Genomic DNA, 26,141 nt, shown 5'->3' on the forward strand with positions numbered 1-26,141 from the left:
CGCTTCAAAATTTCACACATGAAGGGGATTATGTCCACCCATGGAGGTGATTATGTCCAGATATACAAAAATACATGAAGGAGATTTTGTCCGAAGGGGTTTTTGTCTGACTTTCTATGTATGAATGTATATCAATTATGGTTGATGGATTCACTCAAGTCGTTATACATTTCGTTATATTTAAAAAAAAAATCTGTTTACAAAATATGAAGATTTTCATGAAAAATGTTGAGCGGGACGAATTGTTCTTTAAGAACAATTTACCAAATTATGTTTATGCTCACTGCATGAACTTGTCTGGTGATCATAAACTATTTTGAAAATTTTAAGTCACGTGGTTTATTCGACATTTTCGTATTGACTAGTTTTCATAACCGGTCCAGTAAATTTTATATTATATATATAAATCAAATCGGTTCATCATTTTCTTTCAAAATGCTTTCATCTCTTCTTTTTATACTGGATTTCATATTTGCCAGAGAAAGAATTATCTTTCTTTTATTCTTTTTTATTTTACAACAAAGCTATATGGGAACTGCATATAATATAAAGATGCTGTGAAATAGCTCCTAAATTTTGGATTAAAAGATAATAGAAAATTACCAAGATAATCCACCTGTGCGACCGTCTGGCTTATTTTAGAAAATTAGTAATATTTCGGTACGATTTTCTTATACGAAGCTAAAATTCATGTATCGATCCATTTTTTGAATGCTGTTTTGATAATAAATTTCCGGTAGGATATTAGGGGAGGTCTGGAACACAAAAGCTTAGGAATTTGTTGTTCATGTAATATGGGGAAGACCTGCTTTGTTTATACAAAGGCAATAAAATGCAACCATTGTTAAGTAAACATTTCATAAATATTTAGCAAAATTAAATCATATGAAAAAGACATGAATAACTTACTTACTTTTTGGTTATCAGGTTTTAAACAAAAGTATGTTATTTATTAAAGATATACAATTACGTTTACATCATTGATAAAAGGGATTTCATGGTCAATATGGAAAAAAAAAAAAAAAAACATTATTATCATAAAATGTAAAATGTTATGCTTACATTAATATGTTATGTTATATTGAATCAACATCTTCGAAAAGATATATACAATTAAAGCTGATGGAACCAGATTTATTTTAGTACTTTACATTATCCGTTGCTTTTAGCTAGTTTTAGAAGAAGGACAACTATGTTGTGTTTGCATTATCAACAGGCATTTCTCAAAATTTTCCTCCAATACTAAAGCGTTTCATGTTATAATAAAGAGATAATACAAAGTTTTCATATAATTCAAAGCAAAACATCGACATGGATTATTGATTATCAATTTGTGATGATTTTCTATAGTTTCTCAAATCGCAAAATTCTGTTTACCAAAATGTTCACGTACTCGTAATGTTTAATAATCACAAAAATACCATCGACATGTGATTCGTAGTTCACCCCGCCAATCCCGAATCTCTTTTTTTTAAGGTGCAGCCTTCAAAAATAGCCGTTATTTATATTAGATGCTTATACAAATAAACTGTTTATTTTCTTAGCTAAAAGTGTATTCTAAATCCCATTTATATGCTGACAGATGAATGCTACTGTTTCGTCTGCAACGAAGTATCTGTTGGGTACAGACTTGTTTAATTTGAAGCAGACACGAAACAAAATGATGCGTTTGACATTTTACAGTTTCTAAGATATGTAGAAAAACATAAACACATTTCCCTTAAAATGATAAAAAAATAACGTTTTGACTTGATATGATCTTGTGATTGCCGACAAAAAACAGGGATGATTTTTTTGCATCTCATCTGCCATGAATTAAATGGTCACTTGGTGTTATACTCATCAACAATGTTTCCGTCCTAAAGCCTAAAAGTCTAATTGTTTTACAATTCTTGGCCTTTAAGTTACCTGTTTTAGGACTAATCTCCCCCACCCCACTCTTCCCAATACGGGTCATCAGCCGAGGTTATTTTTAATATTCCATACAACTTTATAATGGTCTTTAGTATGATTCAGCCAGGGACCGAATCCACCCCCTCTCCCATCCCCATTACCCCCGCAAATGTTATGTTATTATACATGTATATAAAATTAATCATGGTTTAAGTTTAAACATCTTTAGATTTTAATGTAAAGTGATGCATATATTTTCTTTGATTACTTTTATCTCGTATTTGCATGTAATAAAATGCCTAGTAAAAGCCGCAAATGCCATCAAAATGTCAAAATTTCTTCGTATAAATTTTGTCTTCGTAAGGTCGAAAATATTTCTTTTGCAAATATAATTTTATGCACGAAACTTTTTACGTGTATAGAGATTATAAATGTCACATAGCATTATTTCAGATGCAATATATGACCTGTCGAAATATTTAAAGAAGTATGTTGATATAACATTACGTATTTTTTTCGGAGTTAAAACATACGAGAGAATGTATACAAAATATAAAAGGTAGAAATTTTAATTAAAGTTACTGTGTCATCAACATACAGTATAAAATGATCGAAGTTAATGTGAAAGTAGACAATATCTTTGACACGAAGCTGAAATTTTACTTTTTGGCATTATTTTTGATAATGTTATATTTAAAATCCACATTTTTTGGACATTGACCTAAATCTATTTATTTTGATAGCCTTTATTTAAAATAGATTTTGATGATGCTTACGTATGAGAATTTGTGGCAAAAGTAAAAAAAATAAATAAAATAAAGAGAATAAATATACTAAAAAAAAATACTAATATTAAACTAGTTCTCGCAACATTATTTCACACAGTTACTTTTTATTCTTACTTTACATTTTTCCTCGTTGATTACTGTACAAATTTGAATTTTTTATTCCGTTGAAATAAAAAATATATGAAAGGAATTTGCGCTTACTTCAACGTTTTCATCATTTCTAAAATAAAAGCTAAATATAAAGGCTTGTATTATATAATAAACAATCATTCATCAGATATTAATTTTGTTAATTTGTTTATATCATGTTGATAAGATAAGTTACACCAGCGACGTCATGAGTGTTGAAATTGTTGAAATATGCCGGATTTTTCCTTCGTATTCGGAATACTTTTGCAGTTTACGTGAATCTGTTGTTGGTATCGGTAACTCTAACTTCAGGTATCATGTAAGATACAATTAGTAGCACTAGCAAACTGCTCACCGGTTTAAAAGATTCAAACAAAAGAATAGTGATGGTTATAGTTCGAGTCACGGAAGATTCGAACTTGGAACTTGCGATATCAGGATTTGTAATCAGGCTGTGTTCACATTGAATCACGCAATTACTCTCGTTCAGTTTATGCCAATTTTTCAAGTACCCTAGTCAATCATTTGTAATAATAATAATAATAATGATGATGATAATAATAATAATGATAATAATAATAATAATAATGATGATGATGATGATGATAATGATGATGATGATGAATTATCTTAAGGTATTAGGACCCTAATGGGCACTATCAGGAACTAAAAAATTGACATCATAAGTCAGATGTATACCTTAAAGTACACCTGTATGCAAAATTTAAACCAAGTTTAAGTTTATTCTTCTTTAAGATATTTTTATATCCTACCATTCCAATTTTTATTGTCCTTTATTTTTACTTCTTATAGGTTAAAAAAAAACACGCCGATAACTGTTATTGTAATATGCCGATAATAGTAGGTATGGCCCACAAGATCTCAAAACATACTAAGCTACGAGTTTTCCTTAGTAAAATTTGAAAAAAAAATTCTACAGTCTAAATTCATATAACATCACATCAGACTATTGTTAAAACGACAATTAAAGTCTGCAAGAACTAGATTTGCAGTCTAATAAAAATACGGAATTCAAAAAAGTACTCGCAGTTCGAGAGAAGATTAGCCCGAAACGAGCGGATAATTTAATTTAATTGCGTAATTCCTTACAAATTAAATGCTTTTTTATTACAATACTTGTCTAGGATTTCAATGCTAACTTTCGTTCAAGTGATACAATAAAACCTGCATAGTTCTCGTGAAGATTTCCAGACACTAATATTTGGTTACCTCTGTCAGAAGTATATACGTTTACCCTTGATTTATCTTATATGAATTACACATTAAAACCGATATACCTTGATTTGAGAGGGAAATATTTTGCATTCTGCGAGAATGTTTGTCACAGATCTTTCTTTTCAAGTAGCCGCCCTCCCCGGTAGTGGGGATAATTAACGTCTATGTCCGTCTGGTGATAATCTGAACAATCAACATGATGCTACGCACACACCATTGTTTTTCTGTTATAATGATATTGTACTGCAGAAAAAGGTACACTTCTGTATCTAATGTCTAAACAATTAAAGACAAGACAATGTGTAAATTCTTCTTTATCACCACTATGATATACATTCACATTAAACTTTATGAAATTTTTGTCTAAACATTAAACAAAGTCTGAATTTATTCACGGATATCTGTTAAGTGGTCTGTGCTTTTATTTATGGATCGGTGTAAGATTCTTATAGTACTGGGTCGATAATCGCAGCAAATCGATGTATCGGCGATATATTGCTAAATATTACCGATATCAAATATTATCATTAATAATTTGTTTCATTGAAGACTCGGTCGAGGGGTTAGAGTCGATGACTTCTACTCCAGTTACTTCTCTGGCGTGGGTTCGATCCCCGGGAGATGCTTTGGTAGTTTAGCACGGAGGAAGGTAGTCTAGTACTGGTGTTACTCTCCAGGAACGATGGTTAGGAAACTACTCGCCTATATGACTGAACTACTGTTGGGGAAAGACGTAAAATGAAACAAACAAACAAACAATTCATTGAAGACTCTAGTTTTGTAAAAGCAAATAATAATACACTTCTGTTTTTGTTTTTTTTTTATTTGTAACTTTATTTTCTGATTTCACATACAAACATTATATCATATCTTGAAATTCACAAAGACATACAATAGTATATAAATTCATATAAGTTCACAAAGACATTACATATAATATTTTCTAAAACCATATAAACAAGCCATTTGACATTTTCAGAAACTTATTTATAATTTATAGTTAATATTTGAACTATTCTCTATTTTAACATATAGAAATAAAGTAATGGTTTTTTTGACCTCGTATAATAAAAAATAAACATTAATTTTCCTGTTTTGATGTTGTTCGTGTCTTTAAGACACTATATAATTATATAAAATAAATTCATATATGTATTAGGATGCAAAAGGTCCGGTAGGTTCGAGCCCAATGCCAGATCAGAATGTCTGTTATTTGAACTAGACACTTGTGAACACGGTATAAGTGACTGAAGGAGGTATTCACTGAAAGTAATCAATGAAGAATTTAATGAAGTTATAAATGGAAGTAATCAATGAAGTAATCAATGAGGTAATTAATAAGTAATTACTTAAGTAATCAAAGAAGTGGTTAATGAAGTAATAAATGAAATAATCAATGAAGCAACTAGTGAAGTAATCAGTGAAGAAATCAGTGAAATAATCAATGAAGTAATCAGTGAAGAAATTAATGAAGTAAACACTGTGACTACGGCTTATTACTTCAGGTACAACAGTGTGACTTGTAACACATAATTCAGAAATTTAATGAAATAACTTTTTGTAAGAGATAAATGGTTAAGTCAAACACACTGGAGAAAAAGTTCCATGCAGCTTCTGTGCGATAAACATTTAGAATCACCGTTTTATGTAAATCATGTCGTCTGCAAATGTCAACTGCACGCGCCAAGCAGTTGGAAACGTCGAAGGCACGCCTCGATATCTTCCACGATAACAGTTTCTGTACCCCTGTAAGTGACAAACTTGCTGATTTGATGCAACAATGTTCCGGTGTTTATTAATAGGTGGCGCACGTGTTCCTTTCAATGGTGAACGATATTTTATTAAGTTCTTGGTGCAAATTTTTCCTACTTTAATAACAAAGACCGTTGTTATTACACTTGAAAGCTTTGAAACAAAACCTAATTCCAATTTCTTTTATAGACAAACTCATGAAAATATATTACAAAAGGTTTTCACTTATAAATTTTCCACATCAACGGAACTATAAAATGTGCTACGCTGTAAATAATTTCCTTAAAAACTGTTCAGTTTGTTAAGCGTTGGACTGTAAATCGGGGGACCCGGGATCAATACCCAGACCCGGGCAGTGAAAGTTACTTTCATTGTGATTGATCATGGAAACCCTTTCTATGGTCAGAAATGTACAAAAGTTATCATTTCCTTGCAACAGTGAAGGCAACTATATTTGTAGTATTAGTAAACTGATTGCCAGCCTGCCCAGAAAAAATGCGGTGGCTGAACTGTGCTCTATTGAATTCAAAGTACCATACGGCCGTGGTCCGGAGGCTTAACTATCATTAATACCACCACATAATGTCCTTGAATATTTATGTTAAATAAGACATACTGCAACATAAAGAACTTGTTATGGGAATAGATAACATAGTGAATTTACCTACATAACAATGAATATTTAAAGATATTCAGTTAGCATTGAATATGAATCCTTTACGGGTCAAGGTTATATTTGTAGCTTGTCAAAAATATTATCAAAACTGCACAAAGGCTGTATAGATATTTCCAGAAAAAAATACATTTACATCGATTATGGTGTTCAATCTTAAAGGAGCTGCACTGGGGTCAGAATGCCTTAAGCATAATTAAGTGATATACTGGAAAGATCTACAAAGACGATACAGAATTGAACTTAGATTAAATTGAACATCGATTTTTTCCATGATTTTTAGCCCGGTTTGGATGAAAGGTGTTGCAACGCTTTTCATTTTATGGCCATTTTACACAGTATAAATAAATATTCTGGGAAAAGTGAAGGAATTATCTGAAATTTTGCACCAAGACCTACATTAAAAGACACACAAACCTCGAAAAAATATTTTCAATCACTTCATATAAAAAAAACTTCATTGGAGTTCCTCTAAAACATTGTTTCTTTTTCAAGTATGAAGTTAGAATAAATTTTTTTATTAATAGCTCAGAAATATTACCTTATTTTTTTCAGTCCCTGTTCAAGTTAAAGACCAGCCACCGGAACAGAGGAGGTCGTGCCGTCCAAAATGCAAACCTGAGTTCTGTATCAAACATCCAAAAGCCATATGCTCAGCTGTGTAAGTGGTTTCTAGTATAATGTAGCGTGCCGTGTGTGGTGTTTATGGTGGAATTACATGGAATTATAGCATGCTTTATTTAATTTAATTGAATGAGTAATTCTGTTTTATTATGGCATTTAGGTACGAGGATTTCCATGTTATACAAATGGTTCTGCAATGAATTGTACACGAATAAGCACAATTTTCTAACTTTTAGTTATATGTTTATTATGTGCCGCAATTTTAAACTGTTTGTTAAATACTGTACTTAAAGTTATGCATTATACTGCAGAGATGTAGCTGAATTTCCCCAGCCATGCCAATCAAAGTGCCAACATACGTCTTGTAGCGCGTGTAAATTTGTTGCGCAGCCATCTTGCAGGAAGTGCGCCAATGATGACTTCCGGTGTATGCGCAAATTTGGAAGATGCATCCGTAAAGATACATGCTCCAGAAGAAAATATCCATGTAAAGAGAAATATTTTTCGGTGAGTATGAACACTCTTTACACTCTACAAATGTTTAGAATGGCATTAACTATAATTGTTTTCAAAGAACTCCTTTTACGGCGGCAAATGACATTGTACACCATTTGAATGTGACAAACGCAGTAAGAATCAAGAAAATAAACCGGAAACTGCATTAGAAAGTACTGTAGAAACATATCATCTTAAATGATAATTGCTTCCAATTAATCTGTGTATTTTCAAAATCTAGAAATGCATTGACTAGGGATTACTCATTCTTTTACCCAAGTGCATGATTGCGTTCATCGCATTGGCACAAACATTACTTGATAGCTTAAGAATGTAAAATAACAGAGAGAAAAGCCTGGTTTTGATAAGCCCTATTAACCAATACAAAGCGGTTATTATAATGAACATAAAAACGTTTTTATCACATCTGATCAAAATTCGATTTAAGTAAAACTTGTTGTAAGGTTAAATGATTTCAAATAAAGTTTCGAGTATGCGATAATTTTAATTGTTTTTCAAACGCTATTCTCCTTCAACTATTCGATCATTACAATAAAGCGTACCAAGATGTACCCAGTCACCCGCAGTGGCGTGCCGTCTATAAAATGCGTCGTTTAAATAAAGTTAGAAACATGGTTTAACAACGCTCAAGTATTTGATTTGATTCTGATAGCATTGATACTGGCGGTGCTTTCATGATCGAGGCGAAAATAACAGAAATGAAAAGATACTCAAACAGGGTAAAGCGGTACTAAATAGGTAATCAAGTATTGTTCCGTGCTAGCGAAATAATGGCATAATTGTTAACTTTATATATTCTTTTCAAAGTTTAAAGAAAATTTCATTATTGCTTTGACTTGTTTTATATCACGTTTGATTTATAGAACACGTGGAACATATTCTAATTAGCTGAACAATGGCAATCGAAATTGCCTGACACTATTACGGTATTTCTTCATTGCTTTGCTGGAAAAATGAAATAAATGTACAGTCTTAAAGACGATTATGAAATAACATTGAAATGTGTTTACACCAAAATACTGACAACACTAAACTAAGCAATGCAAATTTTACTTTTTCAGAGTATTTAAAATCAAGTAATTTAACAAAAAAGTTGCAATGGCAATAAGAAAAGAGATTTTACGAATATTCTTCTTCAGTCATGTTATAATATTTTAGATTAGATATTACGTTATGTATTTTATTCGGTTTGCGCAAGCTAAAACGCAATTTTCAAAACAGGATATGTATTCGACTGTAATGAAATATTGTTTGTTAAGACATGAATGACAACTTGTTAACGATTAAATGAAATATTATTTCTTACGGAAAAAATCCCATGTTGCCAGCGTGCATTTTACACCTAATTCTGATCCGATCTTGCATAAATAAGAAACCTATCGAATATGGAATTCCTACGCCAGATTGCATTTATTCACACAAATCATTTTAAACATTTACTTTTTGGTTTCCAACATTTCATTTCTTAACGTATTATGTTTCACAAAGATATATTGTCCGTATGTACCAAGAGACGACGCATTGTGGTGAAAATAATAATAATTAAAATTCTTGACAAGCTGATGAAGCAGGTGTTCCGGGAGGATGTTTCATATATATAAACTTTAAGCTTCTTATTTCTAAGTCCTGACTGTTATTCATGCATTGTAATTTTGTATTGCAAACATGGAAGACGAAATAACAATTGTTTAAACCAACGATACTCCATGGTGTCTCTAAAGTCTACTATATAAATGTAAATGACTTGTCACCTATTGTGATTTCAGTAGCCATTAGTTTTGAGAAAAATCATACAGAACAATTAAGTTAGGGAGTTGTGGCTGTAACAGACCTTTGCTTCATGTATTTTATTATACAGTAAAAACCCTCAATTAAGACCACCATCGGGACTGGACCAAAGTGGTCTTAATTGTGGGGTGGTCTTAATTGTGGATATTCTTATCATTGCTTACACACGATATGATATGGCCTATTTTAGTCATTTTGTATGAACTAACAATATGTATCATAACCTGCAAATACAATATAAAAGTATATATTTTTTAATGTTACATCTGATGGGAAGAAAACATATTTCTGAAGAAATTTAATATCAAATTTATATTGTCCGTATGTACCAAGAGACGACGCATTGTGGTGAAAATAATAATAATTAAAATTCTTGACAAGCTGATGAAGCAGGTGTTCCGGGAGGATGTTTCATATATATAAACTTTAAGCTTCTTATTTCTAAGTCCTGACTGTAATTCATGCATTGTAATTTTGTATTGCAAACATGGAAGACGAAATAACAATTGTTTAAACCAACGATACTCCATGGTGTCTCTAAAGTCTACTATATAAATGTAAAACACTTGTCACCTATTGTGATTTCAGTAGCCATTAGTTTTGAGAAAAATCATACAGAACAATTAGGTTAGGGAGTTGTGGCTGTAAGAGACCATTGCTTCATGTATTTTATTATACTTGTATAAAGATATATAGCCGGCATGCTTCGACAGTCTCAACATTTTATAAAACAATTGTAATTGTGGAGAAGTTGTTACACTGTATCGTATCTCCTCTTGCGAGTGTAGCGAGTTTATAAATAAAATCAGTTGACTAGTACAGGAATAGCAACACTGTATTAAAACTTTCATCTACACCTTACGCTTCAAAAGTCTCATCCGTCGTGATCTTGAAATAGTAAAGACAAGCTTTAAAAATATTATATAATACTACACTGCTTCATCTTTACAAGTATAGTGAAGAACATTAGTTATATATGTAAGTATAAGCCGCGTCACGACAAAACCAACATAATGGCTTTGCGACCAGCACGGATCCAGACCAGCCTGCGCATCCGCGCAGTCTGATCAGGATCCATGCTGTTCGCTATCAGTTCTCTACTTGTAATAGAGTTGGTAAGCGAACAGCATGGATCCTGATCAGACTGCGCGGATGCGCAGGCTGGTCTGGATCCATGCTGGTCGCAAACCCATTATGTTGGTTTTGTCGTGACGCGGCTCAAATATAGAATTTATACAATTTGCTCTGATGGGGTACGTTTATCACTTTTTTATCTTTTATATTAAATTAACTATACTTCAAAATTTTGTTTATGTTATTCTATCTATTATCACAATTGAAGTATCAAAACAATAGTTATCACAAATGGTACTCGCAAAAGTTGATACATAATTGATACATTCATAATTTGAATTATATGAGACTTAAAACAATTGAGAGATACTAAAATTACTACATGTTTATCACCGCTGCACTCGTACATGTATACTTCTTTAAACATAGTTCCTAGATTGTTCTGAACGTTAGAATACTATAATAAACAAAGAAAAAACAAAACCAAAAGATGCAAGCAGATAAGAAGTCAAACTACACCAATGAGATCATCTAGGAAATGATGAGCAACTGATTAGCAACAACATTCTAGGATATCATTTTAAAAATAAAAATAAATCATTTCAAAAATAAGTACAACTCTTTATAAAGACAAAAAAACGTGGATGAGTCTACATTATGTACCAACTGACAGTATTAATATCTAGGAACTCTATCAGGATCATGTGATGCACGTTTTTGAAACCACAATGCAACAATTGAGCCGCTCACGAACCGTATAACAAGTAGAGAAACTAATAGCGAACAGCATGGATCCTGATCAGACTGCGCGGATGCGCAGGCTGGTCTGGATCCATGCTGGTCGCAAACCCACTATGTTGGTTTTGTCGTGACACGGCTCAATTAGTACAAATGATAAGTTCATTTGTATATATATTTTAAGATCGATTATTACTAACATATAACAATTTCATTATTTAGACTCTTGGAAACTGTTTTGACCTCGCAAGGTAAAAAAAATTCTTAGTATACCCCAAGTAATCTCATGAAATCGGTTGATATAAAATTAAATTTAACATTAAATGAAGATTTTCAATCGGCGCGATAAAACATATTTGACGATTACGTTGCTTAGATTGTCAAAACAACTAAGTTTGATAAAGATTAGAAAATCACGTGATTCTTTTAGAAACAGAAGAACTAGCATGGTTAAGAAAATATATTTTGAAATCAATCAGAGAAAGTATGAATATTCCGACACTAGGGGGTCTAATTACTAGACTGATTAACGCCTGTTTAGCCTTATCTTGACGTGTTTGAACACCTATCTTTAAAATCACCGAATTGATGAAATTTTTGTGAGATTTTTTTTCTTCTTCTGGATTTTTGGGCGGGTATAATGTTATAACTATGTGAGAGATGACTATCATAGAGAACAGGCGTTTTAATACACTTTTCAGTTTCTTGTTTAAAAGGTTGTATTGATAGTTACTTGTATTATGTGGATAATTAACAAAAAACAAATGATAATAACAGTCGTAATAATATGTCATATATAATGATTTTCATAAGTCATTTTCATCATCAATAGTTATCTCTATCATCAGTTACTCATCATAAACAGTTTCATAATCAGATTCATTCATTCGTCCGTTCGTTCGTTCGTTCGTTCATGCATGATCATTCGTCTGATTGAGCCGGTATACAGCATTTCCTTTACATCAAACTTCCGTACAATCTATAAAATAAACATTTTATTTTTATGAGCTCAAATCTGATAATTGACATTTCTTTTATACATTTTATTTTTTATTAAAATAAATCGAGTTCCTCTTAAGAAATCAGATGGTACATTCATTATGGATATAACATATCGTCCGTAATTCTTATCATTTTTCGAAATGCTTTGACTTTTCTTCCGGTGAAAGAATAGGTTCACGGTGAACTTGATTACAATAAATCGTAACAGATTTATGAACATTTTGAATTATTCAACAGATCTTGCACGATGGAAATACTGATTAAAATGCATTTGTTGCTGTAATTGATTTATTCTTAGAACATTTGAACGGAATAAGAAAGAAATAAAAAACACTTTATTGCTCGTGTAGACATAAGAATACTTCATGCTCTTTTCATCAAACGTTTCTTCGTCTTATCTTTTAAATTTTGTTCTAAAATAAGATACTATAATGATATAGTATATGGTTTATTCGGGAAACAGGCGGTCTGTTTGATACTTTATTCTGAAGGCTATCAAAGTGTTTTTGAGAATATTCGTAAGGATATAATATAGATCTGTTGTTTTTTTTAATATTCTAGTTTATAAGATTATGCATCCACTATGTGTAAAGGCCTGTTAGACGAAATTGATAATTGTTTTTGTTTGATTTCCGTATTATACACTTGGGGCTGCTGCTGCTGACATTTATTTTGATTGTATAATATATTTATGGCGATTGTATAAAGAAGGAAAGAAACGTGATTTTAGTTCTATATAAGTGATATATTGAAACAGACAATTATGGTTATGATAAATATATCAAACAGAAAATAATTGACATTTGAAACCCTTACCATTGTGTAATGTGTGTAATGAACATTCGTAATAGTCTTATGTTAGTCAAAATATAACAATGTTAATAAAGACAACAACTTTCCATACGTTTAAAGGTAAAAGTCGGCATGATTTTTACGAATTATTTCGGCTACTGATTTACTTGATAAATAAGTTTTGATCACACTTTATTCGCGACATAGAAAAATTTTATTACTGCTTCTGATGTATTTTTCTCTTGCAAGATAAACAAATGAACAAGATAAACATTTTACTCAAGCGGACGAATACTAAGTGAAGAAACCGTTTTTATTATGATATCAGACTCTCAACATTACTTCATGCTTTCAAAAAAAAGAAATTGATGGCTTAAACAGTGAGCAGTAAGCAGTATGTGGAATTAGAAATCGAAGTATACTGTGGAGCAATATTCGTTAGTGGTAACTACTGGCGCAATACTTACTTTTGTAAATATTTACTTAAGACACCATCTTCTGCTTTCCTAATGAGGGTATCATTTCAGAAATTTAGAAACGTTCGTAATTTACTTACAGAAATATGTACCGTAACAACGATCGCTTTGAATCGTAACTTCTGTTAGTTTTCTATCAAATTGGTATTCTTAACACTCGGTTGAATGATCTACTCATTTCAGCCGCGTCACGACAAAACCAAAATAATGGGTTTTCGACCAGCATGGATCCAGACCAGCCTGCGCATCCGCGCAGTCTGATCAGGATCCATGCTGTTCGCTTACAAACCATATAACAGGTAGAGAGACTGACAGCGAACAGCACGGATCCTGATCAGACTGCGCGGATGCGCAGGCTGGTCTGGATCCATGCTGGTCGCAAACCCATTCTGTTGGTTTTGTCATGACGCGGCTCATTTTAGTTGTTGTTGTTTCTTATGATTAATGCGTGCGGTCATATTCAATAATGTAGTACTTGATTGTAGTTTTTTTATCTTTGGGAATATATTGAACTTAATTGATTTTTCTTGTATTACAACATGATAACTAATCAAATTAGCATTGTAACTCCTTTTTCTTTATTTATGTTGTTACGACTGATTCATTATCAGAAACAACAAACATGTTTCTCTTGTATATATAACAAAACATCTTTGTTTGATAAGACAAATCTACTAGCGTCTTGAGCATGAAAGAAAACAATGACATGGTTTTGGACAAGATTTATCGGGCGTGTCTGTTGTATTACACTGGGGCACTCCATAACCGATCAGTCAATTTCACAACGTGAGAAAAATGAAAAATGACATTAGAAGTAGCTATGTGTGAAAGCATAACATTATTACTTATGTCTTAGCAGAGGTATTTTAAGTCACTGCACTGTACACATATATTAATTCAAGAAAATCATACACCAAAAGAAAAAAAATGGTTTCCACAGATGGGCATATAACTGGTAAATAAAAATGTTATATATATTTATAAATGAAATGATGAGAAATATTGATGAAACAAAATGCGTATTTTCACCGTAAAAATTTATTTTTCACTGTAATGAAACATTTTTTTCCGTATTTTGACTTGTGTCTTGCCGGACTTCTTCATTCTTTATTCAGCCAGTACACATACTTTAAGGAGAAGTCTTCCGAATTGCGTTTCAAAAAAGAGAAAAATGTACTAGTATTTAATAAACAGTAAATTTAATTTTTTTCTATATATACAGGATTTATTTTCATCTTATTTTTCTTGTGGTATGAAAATTATCATATTTCACTCGTGGATGTCGCTTCTCTTTAAATATTTATTTTCACACTATTGGAAGAAAAATAATTCTGTATTTATAGGACAAAATTGAATATCTTCTATTTACATTTCCTCAGAGATGATTTGTAAATGATTAATTTGAAGACAATTGACATTGAATGGCGTGTTATTTTATATAATGGCTGTTTATAGCATTCACAAATTCGAAATAGAACTGAAATAGATGAAAACTTTAATGATTCTCAACGCTGTTGATATTATTTGAAAACTTGTAAGATTTTTAAAATAAATCCATTTAAAGAATGAATAAAAATTTTAGATAGACATTCTTCGAGTTATTATATTTGATTTTATATACTTTTGTAAATTAGCTCAGCCCAGTCTATTCAGCTAATTATCTAACGTGTAGGCTTTCCCATTCATAAATATTATCAAAACCCTCCCACATTAAACATATTTTAAAAGCATGTGGTAACGGAGGTATTTTTCAATATTTGTACGAAAAATTAAATGGTTTTTAAAGGTCGAGATGAAGAGTGACGAATTGTGGTTTCATTGTTGAGTGCTTCTAAAAATAGACTCACCGTCCTCCACTAACGCGCCAAAATAATTTAAGAACGACCCAGTGAAGCACAGAGCTATCTATATTCATTTGTATTATAAGTCTCTGAGTGAGTATAAAAAAACAACAACAAAAAACAACGTTACCGCAAGCACTGTATCTGTCTGTCACTACTGTATATAAAACTCGGCAATGGCACGAGTAACCCGACGATTTTGATGGTTTACTAAAAATGTCTCGATTTTGAAGTAGTGGCGCTTATTATATGACTATATACTTATTTGTTCCGACACTAGTAACATAAGAATATCAAATATGATATATTATTACCACATAATAAATTTAACTTTAATATTACACTTCATTTCTAAAGAACATTCATTACATGTACCATTTTGAACAGTTTTTTGTGTCGCCTTGAAAAGGCGACATTTAGGGGTTACTTTTGTCGGCGTGTCGACGGCGTCGTTGTCGGTGTCGGCGTCCCCTAAAGCTTGTCCGGAGCATAACTCGGTCATTATAAGTCTGATTGACTTCAAACTTGGTATGCATGCTTCTTTCAATAACCTAAAGTACAGTGCACAAGGACCGGTACTCTGCACTTCTTAATGTTTGAGTTATTGCCCTTTGTTAATTTTCATACTTTAATTTTGTACGGGCCATTTCTCTTCAACTATAAAAGCTATGGACTTGAAACTTCATAGGATGATAGATCTCATTAAGAAGAAGTGCAGTGCACAAGAACCGGTACTCTGCACTTTCTAATTTTTGAGTTATTGCTCTTTGTTAATTTTCATACTTTATTTTTGTCCGGGCCATTTCTCCTAATGTATACAAGCCATGGACTTGAAACTTCATAGGATGATAGATCTCATTAAGAAGAAGTGCAGTGCACAAGAACCGGTACTCTGCACTTTCTAATTTTTGAGTTATTGCTCTTTGTTAATTTTCATACTTTATTTTTGTCCGGGCCATTTCTCCTAATGTATACAAGCCATGGACTTGAAACTTCATAGGATGATAGATCTAATCAAGAAGAAGTGCAATGCATAAGAACCGGTACTCTGCATTTCTCATTTTTTGAGTTAATGCCCTTTGTTAATTTTCATACTTTATTTTTGTCCGGCCATTTCTCCGAAAGTATAAAAGCTATGGACTTGAAACTTCATAGGATGATAGATCTCATTAAGAAAAAGTGCAGTGCTTAAGAACTGGTACTCTGCATTTCCTATTTTTTGAGTTATTGCCCTTTGTTATTTTTCATACTTTATTTTTGTCCAGGTCATTTCTCCAAAAGTATAAAAGCTATGGACATGAAACTTCATAGGATGGTAGATCTCATTAAGAAAAAGTGCAGTGTACAAGAACCGGTACTCTGTATTTCTTATTTTTGAGTTATTACCCTTTATTAATTTTCATACTTTATTTTTGTCCAGGCCATTTCTCATAAATTATAAAATCTATGGACTTGAAACTTCATAGGGTGATAGATCTTATTGATAAGAAGTGCAGTGCAAAGAAACTGCTGCTCTGCACTTCTTATTTTTTGAGTTATTGCCCTTTGTTAATTTTCTTGTCCTGGCCATTTCTCCTAAACTATATTGTTCACAAGGCGACACATCCGACTTGCGGAGTTCTAGTTTTTCTAATGAACTCCGGGACGTCTTCCACAAACTGGGTAACTCTTATCAGAAGACAATATTCCATGATGAAGAATTCCATTTATACTGTGAAATTTTCAGTCTATTGTGTTTTAGTAATAGTAAATTATCAAATTCGATTAATATACTATAGAGCTACATTTTTTACATAAAATCACATTAAAACATATTTAAACAAAAGATGTTCATTAGCTCATGACAGCGGGGATTATCCCAAGTGTTATTGCCTCTCAATTTCTCATAGAACTTTTTTGCTTATTATCTTTCTTCTTTTATTTCAAGTTCTCTTTTCCTCTTTTGTATACTTTTTGTTTGTCTTGTACTATTTCTCTAAAATGTGTTCGATTTGAAAGATCGCTTGCATTATTTTCAGGCTTCTGCGGAAGTTGGAAGTTAAAAAGCCCTGTCCTATAACCATTTATTTTAAGTCATGCCATTCTGAAGCTCACGTAAAGTAATATATTGCAAGTGCACTACACACATTCATCGAGAAAGGTTAAAAGTTAATTTTGATCTCTGTAACTTATGCTTTTAATGAATCATGAAAAGCAAAGAGTCCATCCTGGTGAAATTACTGTCATGCTAATTACTGACACAGCAACAAGAATTCAGACCCATGAGGTTGAAAAAGTACCTACTTAAATATATGCAGATCTGTCAAAATAAATTAAATGCTCGGCTGTAGTAAAGAAAGGTCATGAGGGTCAGTGGTTTACAGTGTCCCTCAATTCACAGGAGTCTAATTTCTGAAATAATTTAAATTTTAGTTTCACATTTCAGAAGCGGTATCAAATGATTTGATTTATATTATAAGATTTATGAATGGAATTAATCTCAGCTAGGGCATCCAACTTTTACCTCACCAAGAATAAAATATTATTTTCCTCACGAGACATTTTTCGCCTTGTCAATTTTGTGTGAAATTTTGTTAATGGAGTTTCAATAATGTAAACATTGGGTTGATTATGGAGTATCGGGTATCCATTTGCTGGGGGTAAACCCCTTACACAAAATAATCTTTTAATTCCCGCTAATTAGCCCAACGCTTAGTCATCAGTTTTTTTTTGTTAACGAAGTTAATGTTCAGCGTCTTCGTGTACCTAATCGTGGGATAGTATAAAAATCTAATTATATTAATTTGTCAGAAAAGTATCTGCATTTAAACAGAGAGGTTTGACACTCTCCACAGTGTGTACCCCTCACCCTTAACCACTTTCCAAGTACATCCTTTAAAAAAAAACAACAATATCAATTAAATATAAATAAGATAAAGTAAATACAACTACATTTCTACATAACACTATTAAACAGTTCCCAATATATTACAGTACCATCATATCACGGTGTCTTGACCCTGTGTAATTATAGACCTACTTGAACTTGATATTTTGGCGACGTCAGTAGATAATTTTTAGGTTGCTTAATCACAATCTTTTTAAAGACAACAACCATGATGAAATATGCCGACATTAAATAGTGCTGCAAATTCATAGGGTTAAATGACACAGAAGTGGTCTATGTCAGCCAACAGCAAGTTTTATATACCAAATTGTTCGTCTTGGTCTGTAGTTTCCGGAATGAATATTCATTTGGTTCAAGTCCGATGCGTAGCTTAAAAATCCAAGATGGCGTCAAAGATGGCCGCCAAATCCCTAAATATTCTAGAATATTAATATTTGCTCATATTTGTTTCCGCTTTTGTATTTTAAGTGAAATTTTTGCACGAAAGATATCATTTAAAGCGTTTTATACGAAGAGATTTAATTTTATTGGAGAAAACAGATTGCTTTTTGCTTTTTTATACGTAATTAAGCAAAAAAAATGCTAAACATATGGGTTTTAGCTATGATACTCTTGTTTTAGCTTAAACAGAGAAATATTTATTACTTATTTTGTTATTCCACTATTGTAATGTACTCATGAGAGTAATGCTTTAATGCATTCATATCATATATTAAGAAATCTTTCTTTGTAATTATGCAGTAAGACATATAAAATGAGAGGCGGTACATAAAAATAGTTTTCCAATGTAAGGTTGTAAACTGGTACTTATTTTTTCTATCAATTATTTCCCGAAATTTTGTGTTTTCTGTCAAATTATAGCTTCTTTAGTGCAGTCCGTGTAACTAATTAACATAATAAACCAGGAATATGATAATTTGCTTTCTAGTTATTTAATGAATTTTGTTCAAATCGTACCCCACCCACTATGAATAAAATCTAAAGAAACTCTGACCCCTCGATTATACTGATTATATAGAATGCCAATATTTACGTAAGTTAATAAACATAAGGTGATTTTCAAAGTGTGATACAGGTATCCTGTCAGATCTAAAAAATCTGTTCAAAAAATGAGTTACCAATTTAATAACATGATTTTGTTGTAAGTTCACCTAAGGATTTGAAAAGTACAATGTATGCAAAAACAACCTCTGCTCATTTATTTATATGTTACACACCTTTTTATGTCAATGAAATGTAATTTAATTTTTTTAAAGTTTCTTAAATTGACAAAATAGTCATTTAAAAGTTTGATATTTTATCTGCATAGATCATTACTCTGTTGACCTTCGGTTTCATGAAACATGCATAGTAGTCGGATAAAACATAATGATTATATGAAAATCGTTCAGCGTGGCGTTATAATTGTGTTTGTGTTATTTAATTCCTTCTATTTGACCTTTTCGAGTTGTGTGGTTTCTAGTATTTCTTTTTAAATAGTGTACAATAACTCTTTGGATAATAGTGTATAATAACCCTTTTGATATGTTACCTGCTTTTAAAGATTATTTTTGACGTTTGATCCCGTTTTATAAATCCATTTTATTGAGTTTTGCCCATTGTTCTCTATTTCTTGTGGATAATATGATTGCACGAACATTTTACATTGAAGATACCATGATCACGTTTCGTATGAATACATCTATGGACGTGTCTTCACTTCTTTTAAAAGTGTACCCATATGTAAAATTGAGAATTCTGCTCAAGCCGGTGCTAAAGGGTGTGGATGGTAGGTACTTGCAATTACCACTACCGGTATGTTCCTATATGACAACACAGTGTAAATAAAATAAATCCCCGCCAAGTAAAATTCTAACAATTGTTATGGTTACATTAGACGAAATAAATAAAATACATACATACATGATCGTGTAAATATGTACAATTAAGGTACAGCCTAATTACCATAACCAAAGTACTCGATGCCTTAAAGGAAGACAGAGCAACAAGAACATCACTTACCAAGACAGAAGACGAAATTTAGAACAATTAAGAACGCATAAAATATCAAAAACGAAAATGTTGCAGGCTCGGTTTGATTGAGCCTGTTCATGAACGGCACTGTCAAGTGCAAACTACATACACGCCCCCTAGCACCGAATTAAGCAGAATTCAACATTAAATCATGGTTATGGTGAACTTTTGGATTTAGAAACAACCGCAGACGCGCTTATAATGCGGTTATCACGGAACCTTCAATGTGACACGTTAGTGTCATTCCATAACAAGCGGCGTATGGTCCCCAAGTACAAGAATAAGTGTGCCCTAAATAAGAAAACAATGAGCGGAACTAAATAAAATGGAATTTTGAAAGGGGATCAGAGGTTATGAAGCCTGCATGCCACAGCATCTCCACATAAATCAGGCCTGCTTATACCTAGACATAAAAGAATAAAATAGAGAAAAACAGAATCCCTAAACGAAGTCCAACACAAATGTTTGAAAATGTTGCAGGCTCGGTTTGACTGAGCCCCTGTTCATTGACGGTTACTGGAAAGTGCAAGTTACCGTCCACGCCCCCCTAGCACCGGCTTAAGCAGAATTCAACATTTAAAATGTGTAAAAGGTTAATTTGGAATTTAGAAACATCCGCAAGCGTGTTCATACGGGCGGTTATCATGGAACCTTCAATGTGACACAGTAGTGCCATTCCATGAAAAGCGGCGTATGGTCCCCAAGTAAAATAATGCTATTGCCCTAAACGAGAAAACAATGGGCGTAACTAAATAAAATGGAAATTTGACAGGGGATCTGAGGTTATAAAGCCCGCATATCACAGATAAGACGTCAAAAGACAAATTAAAAAGCATGCAGGCAACAAATATTATCCTAAAGGTGATTACACAGTACTGGAACTACCCAAGTTGAAAAATGCCAAATAGAAAAAACTGAGAGTACCACATACACAGCGATAATGTCGTGCTGAACGATCTTCAAGGATTTAAAATACAATTAAATTTTATATATTATCTGAATTACGACGACAGGACTTTGTAAAATACGTAATTTATGATAGCCTTGTTAAAGAAGTTTGCCATTAATAAATAAATTGCATTCATTAGAATCATCCACACGACAGCAGGCCAAGGCAACTCTAATTAACTTAGAAATATATATACCTTATATGATGTTGCATGAAGTACAACAACGTTTTTTTTTAAAAAAAAAATTATCATAGATTTTAGTTACTATGTTATTGTTTATGATAGAAATGTTTAAATTTGAAAATATTAAGAGTTTGTTTATTCATTTTACGTTCACTTAGATATATTTTAGATTTCACTTGATTATACATGTTAAGGATATTATCTAGGTAGCGGTAAGTGCTATTTAATTGGCAACGTTATAGCTTCCGGTTTGTGAAATAGTAGAGAGACTTAACATAAAATACCTCTAGTAACAATATATAAGTAAATAAAGTAAAATAACATGTCATTGGCATTATGATTGTAAAAATCAGGAAAAGGGAGATCTTTGAGAGCAATTAAACATGGCAAAAGTTGATCATTTCAAACTCAGTATGATGGGGTCTGTTTCATGAGACACCATACCTCACGTCTCTTAGTACCGACTAAGTAGTATTCAATCCTCAACTATAAAAGTTTTGCTATCAATGATCCCGAAGGACCAAGTCGTCCGGTTAGCTCAATAGGTAGAGTGTTGGACTGTGAATTGGACAACCCGTGTTTGATTCCCGGACGGGGCAGGTCACTTTCGTTGTGATCGATCATAAAATACATGTAGTTTCTATGGTTATTCGCACTGTACCACTGCTCTGCTGTTCATGGACGGTACTGGAAAGTGCATGTTACTCTATGCCCCCCTAGCACATAGTATTACTATCAAGTACCCGCCAGGGAAAAGATTAGCTATTTTCGTCCAATTGAAAGCTCTTCTTTATTCCTCCCATGAAGTTAACAAATTTAAAACCAAATGCTCAAAATCATACACAGAAGCTGTCAGTAGGACAGCGTGCTCGACTATTCTCAGTGCTTGATAGTAAAAAAATGGGACATAATATTGTAAAAAAGCTTGATACAGTGACCTCCTCTGTACACAGGTTGAGATTATGATGGTGACAAGTGTGCAAGGTCTCAAAGCGATATGTCGATGGAATTTTGAAATTAATCTGAGGTGGTAATGTAAATTCAAAAGATGGGGAAAATGGGCATAATTCTGTCAAAATGCTTGATAGACCTCCTTCAGTGTTGAAAGTGGAGGGACATGATGGTAAACAAGTGTGCAAGTTTCAAGCCATAATGTCAATGGAACTTTGAGATGGTACGCAAACTTTGACGCCGATGCTCGGGCAAAATAGGATAGTTGTCCTTAATCGTCGAATAGTTGAGCTAAAAAGAAACTGACCACATAATATAATATTTTCAATTCAATATATATATTTATATAATATTTTATTTATAATTCAGATACAGTCTAGCAGAAAAGTCTCTTAATGTAAACTGAATAACCTACCTATTTTAAATGTTCTAGCAAATTACATTTTATATTTTGATGTATATATTATATCCGTCATCAATAATGACAAAACTCCAAATATGGTTCAATTGTAGATTATCATATGTTATGCCAATGCCTTAAAACAAGAGCTTCATGTCAGACAGCACGCTCGAATATTTAAAATCAACAGCCTGCATTATAAAGAAATTCTCTTATTCATAAAGTAGTATAACTCTTTGAAATAAAAACATGTAAGAGGGAAGTAACCTACATTAATGATGGTTGTGGAGATAAATGTTGTCCGAGAAATTCTGTAAGTTAATAAATAGATAATTATTATTATTGCCTAATAAATGCTTAGCTTATGGGTCTTGAACAGTGACCTACAAGTACAATCAAAATCACATTTGAAGACTAACAATGAATGTTTATGGCTAAGGAGAAAAAAACTTGCAAACAAATCCTTAACAAAAGGCAAGCAATTACCGAATTGCAGGTCAGTAAATAGTTCCTTATTGTGTGCATAAAACAAATAAAAGAGATATTTCAACATTTAGACACACATGCAGGGCATTTTCTATGAAAGATAAGATGTCTCATCACTAACCAATTCAATAAAATTGTTATCCTTTTTATATTACTATCATAATATAAAACAAAAAAGGATTTAATTTAAAGTTGACTTCCCGTAATACCCCATCCACTTTGTATATAAATTTAGATCAATAAAACACATTTATGGCATAGTCCGCTTATTCTAACTTATTCTAAATATGTGTAGATATAGATTTAAAGCTGTATTAAACGAAATCATGAATGTTATTCAGTTTAAACAAGAATAAAACTAATAAGTTACACATATTCAGAAAAGGACACCCAGTTTGCAACATATTTTTTCTTCTTTTGTTTAAATAAGGCGATGAAAACTAGAAAAAAGATCAATAAAGTCAAAGTTTATAGCATAAGTAAGTTGAAAATAAGATTTTTTTTTAAAAAATTCAATTGATTTACAAAACTGAAAAAGGAAATAAGCCAACGTAAAATTACTAGAAAATTTAAGGGATTTGGCGGCATGCTTTGACGCCATCTTGGATATCTTAGCTTCGCATCGGGGTTGGGCCAAATGAATATCCATTCAAGAAACTACAGATCCAGACGAATATTTTGGTATATGAAACTTGCTGTTGGCTGACATAGACCAGTTACCCCTCTAAATAGGCTAGTAAAATGGGCTGATTTGCAGCACTAAAAGAGAAAAAAAGGGTGACGACACTTTAATTTCTTGAAATTCCCACAAATGAAAGTATTCTTTGTCCCCAGCTAGATTCGAACCTTCAGATGAGGGGTATATGTAATTTACAGTGACCATAACCAATTAGGTATAACTGGAATTATTTATTAATTCTATGCGATTGCGATTATTTTTTATGATAAGTAAAAGATAGAATGTGATCTTTAGGCGCACTAATTTCTTGTACAAAAATGGATTTCAAGTTTTTACAGTATGTTTGTTTTTGTCGAAGTCATCAAACTCACTAATTTGTGACTATTCTAGGATTTATATAACAACGCTTTATACATGTATATGTATATTTTCAGTTCTGGGAGAAACAGCAAGGAAAGTTCCAGTGTTTTGTTCCCGAGTGTTAGGATATAACAAAGATAATGACAAATATTCATCCATATCAGATTTATATGTTATTTTATTTATTCTTAAAAAACTTAAACATTTCTATAGTTTTTCGTCTATTTTCATCAATGACTGACGATTGTTTTACCATGATACAGTATAATCCACATTCGAGAAATGCAATGCTTCTAGCTAGTGGTCTTTCATACAAACACGTGTATGTGAAACACGTGACTAGAGTAGAAAAGTTTAAAAGTGCAATCCAATTTAGAATAGAAATCATAAATATAATGTAATATTCACGCAATGCTCTCAGATATAGATTGCTAATGTCAAAAGTGAATGTGTAGGGTCACAAGAAAAACGCAATTATAAAGACGTCACGAGATAAACTTGCAGCGCAATATGTATATATAAAGACGGCACGAGAAAAACGTGCAGCGCACGAGAGAAAACATGCAGATGTACATTATGTCACAAAGAAATCGAGTATCACACCCGTGGACAATTTGCGTAGTGACATAAGAAAGACGTGAGACGTACAGTGGTTCAAAAAGCAACAACAAAAAATGGTAGTGATCAACAAGGATAACGAGAAGCGACATAGTACATAGGCCTGCTTTAGTGGTTGTATAAGCATAATTCTGTTGATATAATATATTTTTGATGAATACATACAAAATTGTTGACATATGGTGAATGACATTTGAAATTATGTAATATGTATATATTCGATTTTTAGTTTCTTTAGTAGGGATGTGCATTAAGAAAAAGACACAAGTGATTAAATCAATTTTATGTATTTATTTTTGCTGGGATACAGCGATTGGTTTTTGTGATATATTTAGAATTTTCTTGTTTTTTTTCTTCTTTTATATCAGTTTCAGTTTTTGGTATATCGTCATATACAAAATACCTTTATCCATATACAACATAAAATGATTTACAAACGGTGATTTTGCTGCAATTTAATTACACAGTATGACTGATTGCGTTATTTTCTTCATGTTATTTTTACAAAGAAAATAGAAAGTTGTTATCAGTTAACTTTTAGTTGTCTTTTTTTCACTAATTTCAAGGAAAAAAATGCCCTTTATTAGATACATGTACCTTTATGATAAAACATATAATTCAGATAAAAATATCAAAATAACGCATAGGAAAATTTAACAGTACTATTCTAAAAGTATACTATGCAACATTGAAAAAAGAAAGAATATGAATTTAGAATACAAGATAAAAGATATTAAACTAAAAGGTTAAAAAATAAATTCATTAAATTTTTCCCCCTTTTTAACAAGATTAATCAGCGTATGTTTATTTGATGCAGATAATTTTATCATACAAATATAAATAGAAAAAAATAATTGGTTGTAACAATTAAAAAAAATCATATATTATTACATGTAACTTAGTCAGTTGAATAAAACTTAGGAGGCAAATACGAGTTTACCTACACAATGTACGAGTACATGTAGAAATGTACAATCTGTACAGACCAGTTATTTCTCTAATATTTATTGAATGTCCATGTTTTCATTATATAGAGAGCTTAAGTATAAATATGAAAATAGAAGTGTTATCTGAAATGTAGAGTAATAATACCATGTGATGGATGTTTATTATTCTTATGTACAGTACAGTTTGTTTACACTAATACATACGAGCGTATTTATGTATAAATCGTTGATGTCTAAGTATATTTTGCTTGTTTCTATTTTGTCTATAAAAGTTTTGCGATTGTTTTTAGTTCGGTTTACGAGTATTTTTGTATTTATTTGTAAAATATTGTTGTCTAGAAATGT

At 31.9% G+C, this 26,141-nt stretch overlaps 1 protein-coding gene across 1 annotated transcript; it reads left to right on the forward strand.

Moving 5' to 3' along the window:
- Positions 1-7,026: 7,026 nt before the first annotated feature.
- On the forward strand, positions 7,027-25,884 carry LOC132749238 (uncharacterized; the record flags this gene model as incomplete). The annotated part of the gene is given in 3 exon segments (XM_060738956.1): positions 7,027-7,132; positions 7,407-7,602; positions 24,306-25,884. Coding segments are annotated over 3 exon segments (353 nt in total), but the record flags the coding sequence as incomplete, so codon positions are not given.
- Positions 25,885-26,141: the final 257 nt, after the last annotated feature.

This window comes from Ruditapes philippinarum, unplaced genomic scaffold, assembly GCF_026571515.1.
Source record: "Ruditapes philippinarum isolate M1 unplaced genomic scaffold, ASM2657151v2 ctg9878_1_1_1_1, whole genome shotgun sequence".
In the NCBI taxonomy this organism is placed as follows: Eukaryota; Metazoa; Mollusca; class Bivalvia; order Venerida; family Veneridae; genus Ruditapes; species Ruditapes philippinarum.